At 40.5% G+C, this 16,906-nt stretch overlaps 1 protein-coding gene across 5 annotated transcripts in view; it reads right to left on the reverse strand.

The window, feature by feature from the left end:
* Positions 1–16,906, reverse strand: part of LOC137065136 (periphilin-1) — a 35,009-nt gene that overhangs the window by 13,666 nt on the left and 4,437 nt on the right. For 3 of the 5 annotated variants that reach the window (XM_067436701.1, XM_067436703.1, XM_067436700.1), the window contains exons 6-8: positions 15,017–15,121; positions 14,804–14,922; positions 2,526–2,590 (exon numbers count right to left, since the gene is read on the reverse strand). In XM_067436701.1, the coding sequence (XP_067292802.1) occupies positions 2,526–2,590; positions 14,804–14,922; positions 15,017–15,121 (289 nt within the window). The remainder of the gene's footprint in view (positions 1–2,525; positions 2,591–14,803; positions 14,923–15,016; positions 15,122–16,906) is intronic. The other 2 variants (XM_067436704.1, XM_067436702.1) reach the window with 1 other exon arrangement.

Genomic DNA, 16,906 nt, shown 5'->3' on the forward strand with positions numbered 1-16,906 from the left:
CCAAAGTTTTATAATAAGCCTTATTACAGCGCCACCTAGTGTTGAACAAGCGTGTGTCTGTGCGCCTCTTCCAGATTCCCTCTGTCTGAACATTTATTACTGATTTCTGAACATATCAAGAATAATTTATTTTCTTTGTTAGGGTTTTTGAGTAGTATAATGCCACATCATAAGTTCTTCGGATCAGTGTTTTGGTTTCTAGTTTGATAAAAGCACAAGTCTATCCATGGCAAAGATTGTTTCAGTCACTCAATATGTATTCTAATAATATTAAAATGGTGTTATATGTATTAATTGCATTATGTACTAATCCATTTATGTCTGTTTCTGTGATTTTAGATTGATTTGGTTGAGAGTGCAGTGGCTTGCAGAGAGACTCCGCCCACACGCTCTTCTGATTGGCTGTGATTTTAGATTGATTTGGTTGAGAGTGCAGTGGCTTGCAGAGAGACTCCGCCCACACGCTCTTCTGATTGGCTGTGATTTTAGATTGATTTGGTTGAGAGTGCAGTGGCTTGCAGAGAGACTCCGCCCACACGCTCTTCTGATTGGCTGTGATTTTAGATTGATTTGGTTGAGAGTGCAGTGGCTTGCAGAGAGACTCCGCCCACACGCTCTTCTGATTGGCTGTGATTTTTAGATTGATTTGGTTGAGAGTGCAGTGGCTTGCAGAGAGACTCCGCCCACACGCTCTTCTGATTGGCTGTGATTTTAGATTGATTTGGTTGAGTGCAGTGGCTTGCAGAGAGACTCCGCCCACATGCTCTTCTGATTGGCTGTGATTTTTAGATTGATTTGGTTGAGAGTGCAGTGGCTTGCAGAGAGACTCCGCCCACATGCTCTTCTGATTGGCTATGATTTTAGATTGATTTGGTTGAGAGTGCAGTGGCTTGCAGAGAGACTCCGCCCACATGCTCTTCTGATTGGCTATGATTTTAGATTGATTTGGTTGAGAGTGCAGTGGCTTGCAGAGAGACTCCGCCCACACACTCTTCTGATTGGCTGTGATTTTAGATTGATTTGGTTGAGAGTGCAGTGGCTTGCAGAGAGACTCCGCCCACACGCTCTTCTGATTGGCTGTGATTTTTAGATTGATTTGGTTGAGAGTGCAGTGGCTTGCAGAGAGACTCCGCCCACAGGCTCTTCTGATTGGCTGTGATTTTAGATTGATTTGGTTGAGAGTGCAGTGGCTTGCAGAGAGACTCCGCCCACATGCTCTTCTGATTGGCTATGATTTTAGATTGATTTGGTTGAGAGTGCAGTGGCTTGCAGAGAGACTCCGCCCACATGCTCTTCTGATTGGCTGTGATTTTAGATTGATTTGGTTGAGAGTGCAGTGGCTTGCAGAGAGACTCCGCCCACATGCTCTTCTGATTGGCTATGATTTTAGATTGATTTGGTTGAGAGTGCAGTGGCTTGCAGAGAGACTCCGCCCACATGCTCTTCTGATTGGCTATGATTTTAGATTGATTTGGTTGAGAGTGCAGTGGCTTGCAGAGAGACTCCGCCCACACGCTCTTCTGATTGGCTGTGATTTTAGATTGATTTGGTTGAGTGCAGTGGCTTGCAGAGAGACTCCGCCCACATGCTCTTCTGATTGGCTGTGATTTTTAGATTGATTTGGTTGAGAGTGCAGTGGCTTGCAGAGAGACTCCGCCCACATGCTCTTCTGATTGGCTATGATTTTAGATTGATTTGGTTGAGAGTGCAGTGGCTTGCAGAGAGACTCCGCCCACATGCTCTTCTGATTGGCTATGATTTTAGATTGATTTGGTTGAGAGTGCAGTGGCTTGCAGAGAGACTCCGCCCACACACTCTTCTGATTGGCTGTGATTTTAGATTGATTTGGTTGAGAGTGCAGTGGCTTGCAGAGAGACTCCGCCCACACGCTCTTCTGATTGGCTGTGATTTTTAGATTGATTTGGTTGAGAGTGCAGTGGCTTGCAGAGAGACTCCGCCCACAGGCTCTTCTGATTGGCTGTGATTTTAGATTGATTTGGTTGAGAGTGCAGTGGCTTGCAGAGAGACTCCGCCCACATGCTCTTCTGATTGGCTATGATTTTAGATTGATTTGGTTGAGAGTGCAGTGGCTTGCAGAGAGACTCCGCCCACATGCTCTTCTGATTGGCTGTGATTTTAGATTGATTTGGTTGAGAGTGCAGTGGCTTGCAGAGAGACTCCGCCCACATGCTCTTCTGATTGGCTATGATTTTAGATTGATTTGGTTGAGAGTGCAGTGGCTTGCAGAGAGACTCCGCCCACATGCTCTTCTGATTGGCTATGATTTTAGATTGATTTGGTTGAGAGTGCAGTGGCTTGCAGAGAGACTCCGCCCACATGCTCTTCTGATTGGCTGTGATTTTAGATTGATTTGGTTGAGAGTGCAGTGGCTTGCAGAGAGACTCTGCCCACACGCTCTTCTGATTGGCTGTGATTTTGGACTGATTTGGTTGAGAGTGCAGTGTGCGTTTAGGTGGTCACAGAATGGTTCTGGCTCAGTGTGTTTGAACAGAAGCGATCGATACCTTGCTGGCTGATACAGGAGTGTGTGGAGATTCTTCTTTCGGTCCTCCGGATGGCTGGTGTTGCTCTGCAGACACAGTGAAGAACATCAGAACAAACACTTGCTCTTAAAAATCAAACTGAGCAGAAATAAAAATAATCTGTCCAAAACAATATATGAACCGAACTGTCAAACATGATCTGGGAAGCGTGCCGGTGAAGGAGCACAACTCGGTGTTGGAGAAGTGTGTGTGTGCGCGCGTGTGTGTGTGTGTGTGTGTGTGTGTGTGTGTTCCTGTTGTGCCACGCCGGGTTGGAGAGGTTTCTCTTTATAGGCACCGATTAGTCTACAGCAGGGTTCCTACAGGTTTCTTTAGGTCTTCAAGTGTTTTTAAGACCATTCATATAAAACATCTTGATTTCCTGAAGGCCTCACGTGTTCGCAGTATCTGAATATGACCCGGGGCTGCGTTGCGGTCTCAGTTATTGGTTCCGCCACTCTTTATCTATACTACATTATTTAATCAAAATAATCGTGGTTGACTAATTATATTTTTGAGGAAAAATACAATACTGAGAGTTACATACAACACGATTTTTAAGACCCAGACATCCAAATTCAAGACTTTTTAAGGTATTATTTCCAAATTAATAAATTCAATGCTTTTTTAAGACCCCGCGGGAACCCTGTGCAAACAACAGACATTTATATATATTTTTAATCAATTAATAATTTCAAGTTAATCATGTTAAATTGTTTTTAATAGTTTCAAGTTACTCATTTTATTTTAATTGTAAGCATAAATGTTCAGGTAATTAATGTGGCTCTACACGGAAATTTCGAAGAAAGTTTTATTTTATAATGTAATCTATTTTATTTATTTAAATCCATATATTTGAAATATATGAAACTTAATTTTTTTAATGAATTTAAATAAATTAATATATTATGAATTTAAATAACCTTTATATATCTATAACCCTTTTAATTAAATGAATGAATGAATGAATGAATTAAATAATTAATTAAATAATTAAAAAATAAAAAATAAAAATGACATATTAAGCCTAATTGCTCAGGTAACCTCTACTATTTTATATATATATATATATATATATATAATTTTTTTTTTTCAATATATATATATATATGGGTCAATGACGAATAAGGTTTTCAAGATCATTTTTTATTTTTTTTTAAGCAAAATGGTTTTAAAATGCATTTTTATGTCCAAACAAATGTTTGATGTTGCTTCATATTGGTTTTACAGCTTTTTAGGCAGCATTAATTCATTATTAAACAAGATTTCTGATTTTACCACCCAGAAAATGTCAGGTGGTGCGACCATATATTTATTTAAATAAATATACATTTAATGTACTTACCACTACTGAGAACTTGTAAATATCAGTCCTTGTAGTGTCTTAAATGCATATTGCATTGTAAATTCCCCTTTCATTTCTTTATTTGTTGTCTTTTTTATTCCAATTCATATAAATGGCTACTTTTCTATGTGTTCAAACACCAATTTTTCGATAAGGAGTTTTTATTTTTGTTTTTAATTGTTAAAATGGTTTGTATATGTTATATAAAGTTTTACAGTTATATTTCTTACTTTATTTTGCAATTGCAGTGGAAATTGATACATTTAAATGAAAATATGCTGGTTGCACCACCTGACCATGACCGGTCGCACCACCTGACGTTATGATCAATAAAGATTGATATTCACAAGATAAAAGTAAAAATGTCAATGCATTTTATTCTGATTTCAATTGCCTTTATTTTAATCCTCAGACCAATTTATGTAACTCAGTAATATAATAATATTTCATTAACAAGAATTGCAAAACAATACAGACAAAACCTCAAGGAACAAGTTAAATAAATGAAAACATCTTTTATATGGAACTAGTGCAAATATTGGGCCCAGAATCTATCAATCTATTGTTCATTCAAATAGACACATTAGTAACAGTAAGTCAAGATAAAAATAAATAAATAAAAACATTTGATTATCGATTCTTTAGAACGTCTCCGTTACGTATGTAACCCTCGTTCCCTGAAGGAGGGAATGGAGACGTACGTCGAACGTGACCAACTGAAAGGGAACTAGAAATTTAAAACATTTCTATTATTAACATGTAATAACTGTGTAATTACCACAAAACATAACATCTTAACTTGAGTTGTAATCTATCTAGATGTACACAAAACCTTGCTTTTCTTTTGGCAAGGTACTCTGCCCTTGCAACTGGATCACTTTTTAAAGGTGTCATGAACTGGCTTTTTTATTTTTATTTATACTGTTGTCTGAGGTCAACTAATGATGTTCGTGGGGTTTTTACATTCAAAAACATCATAACTAATAAGCGATAGTCTATTTTCTACACTGGTTTTGAGGCTCTCTCTCCTGTACGCTGGGTTTTGATGGGCGTGTCACTGGAGACTTAGAAGTAAACGCTGTCAGTTCATTGGAGGGAAAGATTGTTTTGAAAGTGGCAACCAGAATGATTCTCTCGACCACAGGGCTTGAGAACATCTTTATCAAACAAACACAATGATTTATTTCTCATCCACCCACGATTGATTGAAATATTATTTTTGTATTGCTTGGCCTGCCCGATCGGTGGATAGAAGCACAAACTGCACACACACACACACATGGATGTGCTTATTATTCTGTAGAGGCGTGTTTCGTCAGTCGATGATGTCAGGATGAAGCACAAGACCGTTTGCTGGGCCTGGTGTTTATAAAAGCTTTTCTTTGACTAACAAGGAAGTTTTTAGCTCTGAAACTTACAGGATATTCTTATATTACCATGACCTTTTATATATCAAAAGCTCAAGGGAAAGCTGATTTCTCAATTCATAACCCCTTTAAATTAGCTCTATGTTGTGCTCTTTTCTCCTTGCTTGATAATGGCATCTACAAAAACAAATGAAAAAAAGATTAATTTAAAGATGCAATATGCAATTGTTTTAGTATCAGTGTTGGTTATTCTTGAAGAATATGATTTTTAGATGGACAATGTGCTTAAATGGTTACCCATACCATCATAAAATAAAATAAAAATATATATGTAGATTGCACCGTTAAACAACTTAATATCTTACAGAAAGCTTTATACATTTATTCAAATGTATTTAATATATTCAAAAACATGAATTAACATGACTTTTTTTCAGTTCGTTTAACTGCTATTCTGGTCGCGACACCTGACATATTGGTCGCACCACCTGACATTTCAAACTCAATTCAAATCTAACAGGCATTAGTTTGGACACCTATAAAAATGTTTGACCATGTGCTCAAGGTTATACATAATTTTTTTTAATCAAATACACATTTTAATAATAACAACACATTTTCAAAGTTTTCCAGGGGTCATACCGCCTGACATGATAAGTTGAATCAACCTCATCATTACTCAAAAATGTCAAATTATCTAATATTTATGGGAGGGTGACTAACCTTGTTACTGCATCAAATGGGTCCTCTGGGGTCTTTTGTGTAATGTCATATGCTGTCACATGGTTTTCTTAAAGGAACATTGCATAAAATTGCGTTTTTATGTCGGTCGCCCTCCCTGACATTTGGAGAAGTCAATTTTTCGGACAAAAGTTTTTTAAGTGTTAAAATAGTTTTGAAATAGGACTGATACACCATTTTCGCTCATTTATAATGACTTTGACATAAAATCATGCCAAACTATTTAATTAAAAATTTTAATGACAAAATTAACCTTTTTATTGCAGTTTTGTTCTCTGGTTGCAGGTTCGGACGGTCGCACCGCCTGACATTTTTGGTCTTTCAAACACCAAAACTCAAAAACATCAATTGAATATCAATAAAATGAAAAAGGTTTCTTATAAAGGAGATATTGTAGATCAGTTTGATATATGACATGTATTTATTAAAATTATGTTTAGAAAAATAAATCATTTGGACACAAAAAATACATGTCATGTCATTGACCCATATATCTCTAAGTCCCCATGGTGCCATGATGTTTCCTTCATCCCGCGCCTCGGCCCCTCGTGGGTCCGCTCATTAGCGGTCGGAGCAGCAGAAATGGCTTCTGTTTGCTCAGTTTTTATTGTGTCAGTTAAAGCGAGGCGACCCATTCCGGCCGTACGAGTGCTGATGGGACTAAACACAGGCCTGTGGAGAGCCGAGCCTCTTAACACCACATAAATAATGACTTTAAAGCTCAGCGGCTAAAAAAAGACCTTAACTGGGACGTCCAATTAAAGCACTAACCTGAAGAACTGAGTGGAAAACACCACCAATATTCTCCAGATCATACAGGAGTCCAGGTACGCGGCAGGCGGGAGTTTGACAAAGAAATTATGATAAAACTTTACAATAACGTCATATTAGTTCAGGTTGGTTTCCACTTTATATTTTTGGTATTTTGGTTTATACTGGTTTAGTTTGTCTCACAGCTGGTCTCAGCTGGTTTATACTGGTTTAGTTTGTCTCACAGCTGGTCTCAGCTGGTTTATACTGGTTTAGTTTGTCTCACAGCTGGTCTCAGCTGGTTAATACTGGTTTAGTTTGTCTCACAGCTGGTCTCAGCTGGTTTATACTGGTTTAGTTTGTCTCACAGCTGGTCTCAGCTGGTTATTACTGGTTTAGTTTGTCTCACAGCTGGTCTCAGCTGGTTATTACTGGTTTAGTTTGTCTCACAGCTGGTCTCAGCTGGTTAATACTGGTTTAGTTTGTCTCACAGCTGGTCTCAGCTGGTTAATACTGGTTTAGTTTGTCTCACAGCTGGTCTCAGCTGGTTTATACTGGTTTAGTTTGTCTCACAGCTGGTCTCAGCTGGTTAATACTGGTTTAGTTTGTCTCACAGCTGGTCTCAGCTGGTTAATACTGGTTTAGTTTGTCTCACAGCTGGTCTCAGCTGGTTAATACTGGTTTAGTTTGTCTCACAGCTGGTCTCAGCTGGTTATTACTGGTTTAGTTTGTCTCACAGCTGGTCTCAGCTGGTAATTACTGGTTTAGTTTGTCTCACAGCTGGTCTCAGCTGGTTAATACTGGTTTAGTTTGTCTCACAGCTGGTCTCAGCTGGTTATTACTGGTTTAGTTTGTCTCACAGCTGGTCTCAGCTGGTTTATACTGGTTTAGTTTGTCTCACAGCTGGTCTCAGCTGGTTAATACTGGTTTAGTTTGTCTCACAGCTGGTCTCAGCTGGTTAATACCGGTTTAGTTTGTCTCACAGCTGGTCTCAGCTGGTTAATACCGGTTTAGTTTGTCTCACAGCTGGTCTCAGCTGGTTAATACTGGTTTAGTTTGTCTCACAGCTGGTCTCAGCTGGTTATTACTGGTTTAGTTTGTCTCACAGCTGGTCTCAGCTGGTTATTACTGGTTTAGTTTGTCTCACAGCTGGTCTCAGCTGGTTAATACTGGTTTAGTTTGTCTCACAGCTGGTCTCAGCTGGTTAATACTGGTTTAGTTTGTCTCACAGCTGGTCTCAGCTGGTTATTACTGGTTTAGTTTGTCTCACAGCTGGTCTCAGCTGGTTAATACTGGTTTAGTTTGTCTCACAGCTGGTCTCAGCTGGTTATTACTGGTTTAGTTTGTCTCACAGCTGGTCTCAGCTGGTTTATACTGGTTTAGTTTGTCTCACAGCTGGTCTCAGCTGGTTAATACTGGTTTAGTTTGTCTCACAGCTGGTCTCAGCTGGTTAATACCGGTTTAGTTTGTCTCACAGCTGGTCTCAGCTGGTTAATACCGGTTTAGTTTGTCTCACAGCTGGTCTCAGCTGGTTTATACTGGTTTAGTTTGTCTCACAGCTGGTCTCAGCTGGTTAATACTGGTTTAGTTTGTCTCACAGCTGGTCTCAGCTGGTTAATACTGGTTTAGTTTGTCTCACAGCTGGTCTCAGCTGGTTTATACTGGTTTAGTTTGTCTCACAGCTGGTCTCAGCTGGTTAATACTGGTTTAGTTTGTCTCACAGCTGGTCTCAGCTGGTTATTACTGGTTTAGTTTGTCTCACAGCTGGTCTCAGCTGGTTATTACTGGTTTAGTTTGTCTCACAGCTGGTCTCAGCTGGTTAATACTGGTTTAGTTTGTCTCACAGCTGGTCTCAGCTGGTTTATACTGGTTTAGTTTGTCTCACAGCTGGTCTCAGCTGGTTAATACTGGTTTAGTTTGTCTCACAGCTGGTCTCAGCTGGTTATTACTGGTTTAGTTTGTCTCACAGCTGGTCTCAGCTGGTTATTACTGGTTTAGTTTGTCTCACAGCTGGTCTCAGCTGGTTTATACTGGTTTAGTTTGTCTCACAGCTGGTCTCAGCTGGTTATTACTGGTTTAGTTTGTCTCACAGCTGGTCTCAGCTGGTTAATACTGGTTTAGTTTGTCTCACAGCTGGTCTCAGATGGTTTATACTGGTTTAGTTTGTCTCACAGCTGGTCTCAGCTGGTTTATACTGGTTTAGTTTGTCTCACAGCTGGTCTCAGCTGGTTAATACTGGTTTAGTTTGTCTCACAGCTGGTCTCAGCTGGTTAATACTGGTTTGGTTTGTCTCACAGCTGGTCTCAGCTGGTTTATACTGGTTTGGTTTGTCTCACAGCTGGTCTCAGCTGGTTTATACTGGTTTGGTTTGTCTCACAGCTGGTCTAAGCTGGTTTATACTGGTTTAGTTTGTCTCACAGCTGGTCTCAGCTGGTTATTACTGGTTTAGTTTGTCTCACAGCTGGTCTCAGCTGGTTTATACTGGTTTAGTTTGTCTCACAGCTGGTCTCAGCTGGTTTATACTGGTTTGGTTTGTCTCACAGCTGGTCTAAGCTGGTTTATACTGGTTTAGTTTGTCTCACAGCTGGTCTCAGCTGGTTATTACTGGTTTAGTTTGTCTCACAGCTGGTCTCAGCTGGTTTATACTGGTTTAGTTTGTCTCACAGCTGGTCTCAGCTGGTTATTACTGGTTTAGTTTGTCTCACAGCTGGTCTCAGCTGGTTAATACTGGTTTAGTTTGTCTCACAGCTGGTCTCAGCTGGTTAATACTGGTTTAGTTTGTCTCACAGCTGGTCTCAGCTGGTTATTACTGGTTTAGTTTGTCTCACAGCTGGTCTCAGCTGGTTAATACTGGTTTAGTTTGTCTCACAGCTGGTCTCAGCTGGTTTATACTGGTTTAGTTTGTCTCACAGCTGGTCTCAGCTGGTTAATACTGGTTTAGTTTGTCTCACAGCTGGTCTCAGCTGGTTTATACTGGTTTAGTTTGTCTCACAGCTGGTCTCAGCTGGTTTATACTGGTTTAGTTTGTCTCACAGCTGGTCTCAGCTGGTTAATACTGGTTTGGTTTGTCTCACAGCTGGTCTCAGCTGGTTTATACTGGTTTGGTTTGTCTCACAGCTGGTCTCAGCTGGTTTATACTGGTTTGGTTTGTCTCACAGCTGGTCTAAGCTGGTTTATACTGGTTTAGTTTGTCTCACAGCTGGTCTCAGCTGGTTATTACTGGTTTAGTTTGTCTCACAGCTGGTCTCAGCTGGTTATTACTGGTTTAGTTTGTCTCACAGCTGGTCTCAGCTGGTTTATACTGGTTTAGTTTGTCTCACAGCTGGTCTCAGCTGGTTATTACTGGTTTAGTTTGTCTCACAGCTGGTCTCAGCTGGTTAATACTGGTTTAGTTTGTCTCACAGCTGGTCTCAGCTGGTTATTACTGGTTTAGTTTGTCTCACAGCTGGTCTCAGCTGGTTATTACTGGTTTAGTTTGTCTCACAGCTGGTCTCAGCTGGTTATTACTGGTTTAGTTTGTCTCACAGCTGGTCTCAGCTGGTTATTACTGGTTTAGTTTGTCTCACAGCTGGTCTCAGCTGGTTATTACTGGTTTAGTTTGTCTCACAGCTGGTCTCAGCTGGTTATTACTGGTTTAGTTTGTCTCACAGCTGGTCTCAGCTGGTTAATACTGGTTTAGTTTGTCTCACAGCTGGTCTCAGCTGGTTATTACTGGTTTAGTTTGTCTCACAGCTGGTCTCAGCTGGTTTATACTGGTTTAGTTTGTCTCACAGCTGGTCTCAGCTGGTTTATACTGGTTTAGTTTGTCTCACAGCTGGTCTCAGCTGGTTAATACTGGTTTGGTTTGTCTCACAGCTGGTCTCAGCTGGTTAATACTGGTTTGGTTTGTATCACAGCTGGTCTCAGCTGGTTTATACTGGTTTGGTTTGTCTCACAGCTGGTCTCAGCTGGTTTATACTGGTTTGGTTTGTCTCACAGCTGGTCTAAGCTGGTTTATACTGGTTTAGTTTGTCTCACAGCTGGTCTCAGCTGGTTATTACTGGTTTAGTTTGTCTCACAGCTGGTCTCAGCTGGTTATTACTGGTTTAGTTTGTCTCACAGCTGGTCTCAGCTGGTTAATACTGGTTTAGTTTGTCTCACAGCTGGTCTCAGCTGGTTAATACTGGTTTAGTTTGTCTCACAGCTGGTCTCAGCTGGTTATTACTGGTTTAGTTTGTCTCACAGCTGGTCTCAGCTGGTTATTACTGGTTTAGTTTGTCTCACAGCTGGTCTCAGCTGGTTATTACTGGTTTAGTTTGTCTCACAGCTGGTCTCAGCTGGTTTATACTGGTTTAGTTTGTCTCACAGCTGGTCTCAGCTGGTTAATACTGGTTTAGTTTGTCTCACAGCTGGTCTCAGCTGGTTAATACTGGTTTAGTTTGTCTCACAGCTGGTCTCAGCTGGTTTATACTGGTTTAGTTTGTCTCACAGCTGGTCTCAGCTGGTTAATACTGGTTTAGTTTGTCTCACAGCTGGTCTCAGCTGGTTTATACTGGTTTAGTTTGTCTCACAGCTGGTCTCAGCTGGTTTATACTGGTTTAGTTTGTCTCACAGCTGGTCTCAGCTGGTTAATACTGGTTTAGTTTGTCTCACAGCTGGTCTCAGCTGGTTTATACTGGTTTAGTTTGTCTCACAGCTGGTCTCAGCTGGTTTATACTGGTTTAGTTTGTCTCACAGCTGGTCTCAGCTGGTTAATACTGGTTTAGTTTGTCTCACAGCTGGTCTCAGCTGGTTAATACTGGTTTAGTTTGTCTCACAGCTGGTCTCAGCTGGTTAATACTGGTTTAGTTTGTCTCACAGCTGGTCTCAGCTGGTTAATACTGGTTTAGTTTGTCTCACAGCTGGTCTCAGCTGGTTAATACTGGTTTAGTTTGTCTCACAGCTGGTCTCAGCTGGTTAATACTGGTTTAGTTTGTCTCACAGCTGGTCTCAGCTGGTTAATACTGGTTTAGTTTGTCTCACAGCTGGTCTCAGCTGGTTAATACTGGTTTAGTTTGTCTCACAGCTGGTCTCAGCTGGTTAATACTGGTTTAGTTTGTCTCACAGCTAGTCTCAGCTGGTTAATACTGGTTTAGTTTGTCTCACAGCTAGTTTAGCTGGTTACAAGTACCCAAAAAACACCAAAACCAGCTTTAATTTTGAGTATGTGTTCATCTGATACGCATCTCATAATGTTTATATCATCAGTGAAGGTCATTCTGAAGTGCGACTCCTTTGGGATGATGTTTGGTTTCCATCTAACCGCACTAACCACTAAACCTGCAGTGAAACTAACTCCTGACGGATTGAGCTTTATAAACGTCTTAAATGGTAAATGGACTGCATTTATATAGCGCTTTTAACAGACCCTATGGCCATCTAAAGCGCTTTACATTTTGCCTCACATTCACCCATTCACACACCGACGGCGGTGTCAGCCATGTAAGGCGCCATCCACAGGGTTCTTGCAGGTTTCAATAAGTTAAATTTAAGACCATTATGAGTGAAATTTAAGACCAACACGACGCATTACTAAAAGCATTATAAATGATCTCAGAAACTCTCAAACATTCTATTTTTTTTATTCAGTTATAGAAACATTAAATAAACTCAGAAACTGATATCAAAATACTTATGAATGATAGATGACAGAACTTGGCATCCATATTCCCAACACAAAACTAGTACAGACAACCTAACCCTACATATGTCTGAGTTCAGCCCCTTTAGCACAGCTTCATATTTATTGCTGGGGACAGCTTGTAACCAGCTGCATAAATCGTCGTTGTCGAGCCAAGTCTCGTGGAACACACACTTAAGGTCTTTGCACACTGAGTCCGATATTTTCTCGTGATCCGAAAAATTCGTCACGCACAGAGACCTTGCACACTAAGTCCGATGCGTATTAATGAATCCACTGAAACTGCAACTTTGAATCGGTCGGTCTGGATAATCCCGCTTGATAGGGAAACTCTCCTCTCTACGCGATCACAGGAGTAACGTTAGATGAACCCAATATCTCCTCAGGACAAACAAATCATCCTCACTAGACGTCACTTTGTCTTGTTTTGCGTTTTTTTCCGTAACACATTCATTAATACGCATCGGACTCAGTGTGCAAGGTCTCTGTGCGTGACGAATTTTTTGGATCGCGAATACGAAAAAACGCATGTGAAAATATCGGACTCAGTGTGCAAAGACCCATGTTCTTTGAAAACGCGCGTAAACACAAGTGCAGACCAGACAAAACAACCAACCTATGATAGGGGCGGATCTACGGTAGGGCCTGAGATTGACAGCTGCCCACCCAGTCAGATCAAATACATCACAATACATTACGCTTAACTAGGGCTGAACGATATTCTGTTTTAAAATCGACATCGCGATGTGCGCGTGTGCGATAGTCACATCGCCGGAACATGCGATGTGAAGGGTAGTAGCCCATGGTGTATTAAGGTAGCTCACAGTAAACACGAGTTTGTTGCTGGAGTGACACGCATGCACGTTCCTCATGCCTGCACAGTGATTGGTTCGCTGTGGCGCTGCTCACCGCTCACGGCCAAACATTCACTGCTAAAATGCGCGACGAAGAGGATCCGAAGAGGGGAAAAAAAGGTTCGTACCAGAAATCATCTTTTTGGGACTACTTTGGCTACATAAAGGAGGATGTTGAACAAAAAGAGCTACTTTGCATGGAGTGTCTTGTGGCCACAAAACAAGAAAACCACCACCAATTTGACAGATCACTTAAAACGGCACCACAAAGATCTTTACGACGAATACAAAGCAGGGCTCAACATTAACGCTTGTCCGGGACATGTGGGTGTTTTGAAGGGACAAGTGAGAGAGAATTTTACTTGAGTGTACTGAGTACTTTAGTGTAAGTGGCGATCGATTGTGGATAATATATGATGAACTGATGATAATAAGGTCGCGCTGTTGACGCTCGTGCAGCCTCTCGAGGAGAAATCACAACACTAGAGCGTTTTCCTGAATACCATCACTGTAAATGACACTGATTTCATATGACAGCTCCATAAACAACTAATTAACATTCACTTAGTCACTTACATTTTAGATGCAATATTTAGTGTTGTTGTTCTATTTCAGCAGTGATAATCGTTCACAGCAGACCCGTAACACGTCTCACTCACAGCAACAAGTGTGAACGATTCAGCGTTCGAATGAATCGTTTGAATGAACGACTCAGTGACTCACTTGTTAAGACGGTCACCTGCTGCCACCTACTGGAGGTTTAGTTTCATGTTTGCACACTTTCCAACATTTCTTTTTGTCACTTGTAATGAAGCTTGCTTATTAGTGAAATTATTAATATCACGGAATGGTAATTATTGACTTTAGCCTGGATTGATGGCTCTCAATATCGCAATATATATCGTTTGGAAATAAATATCGCAATGTAATTTTTTTCCAATATCGAGCAGCCCTACGCTTAACCCTATTAGAATGCGAGTGTTGGCGGCAGCATATTAAAGCGCTATTTGACCGTAAAAACATTTTGCGTGCTTAAAAAAAAATCTTTAAAGACAAATAGCGCTTTTTGCCAAAATATGGTTTATTACGGTAATTTCTTGCTTTCCGTTTGCCAATCGCAGCTTTCTGAAAAGCTGAAGGAAAAGTGTAAGGAGTAAAAATGCATGAAGCAGTCGGGTAAAGAAAACTAAAAGGTGTTGTTTCTGAACGGAAGTAAAAGTTTTAAGACTTTGGTAAATTAAATTTAAGACCTAGGATGAAAATCTGGGCGTTTTTAAGACTTTTTAAGGCCTTAAATGTAACTTTCTGAATTTAAGACTTTTTAAGACCCCGCGGGAACCCTGATCCAGCTCGTCGGGAGCAGCTGGGGTTCGGTGTCTTGCTCTGGACACTTCGACACTTGGTCAGGTGGAACCGGGGATCGAACCACCAACCTTTCGGTTTGTAGACAACCTACATGAACCACTGAGCCACTGCCATCTTAAAAACATCTGTAGCACTGAGTGTCCTGATAGAAGGTAAGCGAGTTATTTAGTGAGTTGAACCTTGACCTCCGAGGCGAATGGATGGTGGCCCGGGGCTCATATTCTGCTGTTTGTTGACTCGGGCCGATCTGGATCTGGATCTGGAGTGTTTTCTGCATCTGCTGCCCTCACCATCAGCCCTGATCACAGAACACAACACTCTTTACCTTAGCCAGAGCTCGTGTGTGTGTGTGTGTGCGTGTGTGTGTGTGTGTGTGTGTGTGTGACACTCACTCTCTCTCCAGATCCATGATGGCCTGCAGCACTGCGTCCTCTTCTGGACGACGGGGTAACCTCTGACCTCTGACCCCAGGCTGAGAGGACACTGCACCGCCACTCCTGAACAACAACACAAACTGAGAGTCTAGAGGTCAGTCTTAGGGTGCTTTCACACCTACCTTGTTTGGTCCGGATTTTCGGACTTTTCAGTTTGGTACGAACCAAAATTACAGGTGTGAAACCTCCCTCGGACCACGGTCCGGACCAAACAGACGAAATTTGGTCCGACGAAAAGAGGTAGTCTCGGTCCGGACCAAACTGAACAAAGGTTCGGTTCGTTTCTTGTGTGAAAGCATTTTCTGTATAGTTCGGACTTTCAGACCATTTACAGGAAGTTCTGGTGTAGGATTAGTGAAAAAACACAGATTAAACTCACAGCACACGTGAGCAGCAGTGATGGAGCGCGCAGCATTTTAAACAGAACCGCTTGTGTAGTCATGTCAGCTCGCGTGAACGGCGTGCTCTGCTTGTGAATATATATATATATATATATATATATATATATATATATATATATATATATATATTCACAAGCAGAGCATTCCGTTCACGCGTATTTCTAATGTATTTCTAATGTCTGTGAAACAAGTAACGTTATGCTGAGTTTCGGTTTATTTATGAGACCGCTCCAGTTCATGTGCAACGCAAATGATCACGGGATGTCTGCTATTTAAGCTTATTTATTAAATTCAGGCAAATGATGAAACATTTATTAAAATTAAGATACAAAATACAAAGCTTTCTACAAAACAAATCTTAATGAAGTGGTCAAAATTATTTCCGACTCGATGTCTTTGACATATATTGCACATCTGTGCACGTTTCATAATCAATATAGCCTAGATGAAATTTAAAAATAACATTATAATATTTAAACATAACTATAAAATAAAACACATTGTTTGGCTAAAGCCTATCTTCTAGGAGTTCCTCCTTTCCTGTCGGCGCCGATAAAATGTTTGCACAACGAGGACGTTCATTTGGTGAATTTGCCTCAAGTATAGTTGGTGCTGCAGATAGTAGTGCCATAATATTAACAGTATTGCCAACGATATGCGTCTGTTCATTCATTCTTGTCAAAGTTAGCCGCTGAATTGACAACACACTGACGTCAGACGCACGTCCGCTAACAAACCAATCAATGTTAAGATGCAGCCCACATAGATGATGACGATAGGACGCCAGTGCGTCATGTAAAGTTCTTTGGTGCGCTGACATAACTGCAGTGTGAAAGCAAACCAAAAAGAACCAAATTTCCAAACACAAACTTTGGTTCGGACCTTGGTGCGGACTTTCAGGTGTGAAAACACCCTTAAAGGGACAGTTCACCCCAAAATGAAACTTCTGTCATCATTTACTCTCCCTCATGTTGTTCCAAACCTCTGTGCGTTTCCTCTACTGAACACAAATGAAGATATGCTGAAGAATGTTTGTAATAAAGCAGAGAGAGCAACCATTGATGCCGCAGTATTGTTGTCCCTGCTGTGGTTGCTCTCTCTGCTTGGTTACAAACATTCTTCAGCATATCTTCATTTGTGTTCAGCAGAGGAAACGCACACAGGTGTGATAGAGGATCAAAATCATTCAAGAATTATAAAGTCGAATCAACAGATCACAGCGATTTACATCCTAAAATATGTGCAAAAAAAGTATATATATATATATATAATCTAAAAACATCCAAATAATAGAAAATACAAATTATATAATATAAAACAGTACTAAAATTATATAATGTAATATAAAATTAAAATGCAATGCAAAATGTATGAGGCATTAAATTATACAAATTATGTAAAATAATACCAAAAAATATGTTTTATATATAATGTAATATAAATATTA

This window comes from Pseudorasbora parva, chromosome 25 (assembly GCF_024679245.1).
Source record: "Pseudorasbora parva isolate DD20220531a chromosome 25, ASM2467924v1, whole genome shotgun sequence".
Lineage (NCBI taxonomy): Eukaryota > Metazoa > Chordata > Actinopteri > Cypriniformes > Gobionidae > Pseudorasbora > Pseudorasbora parva.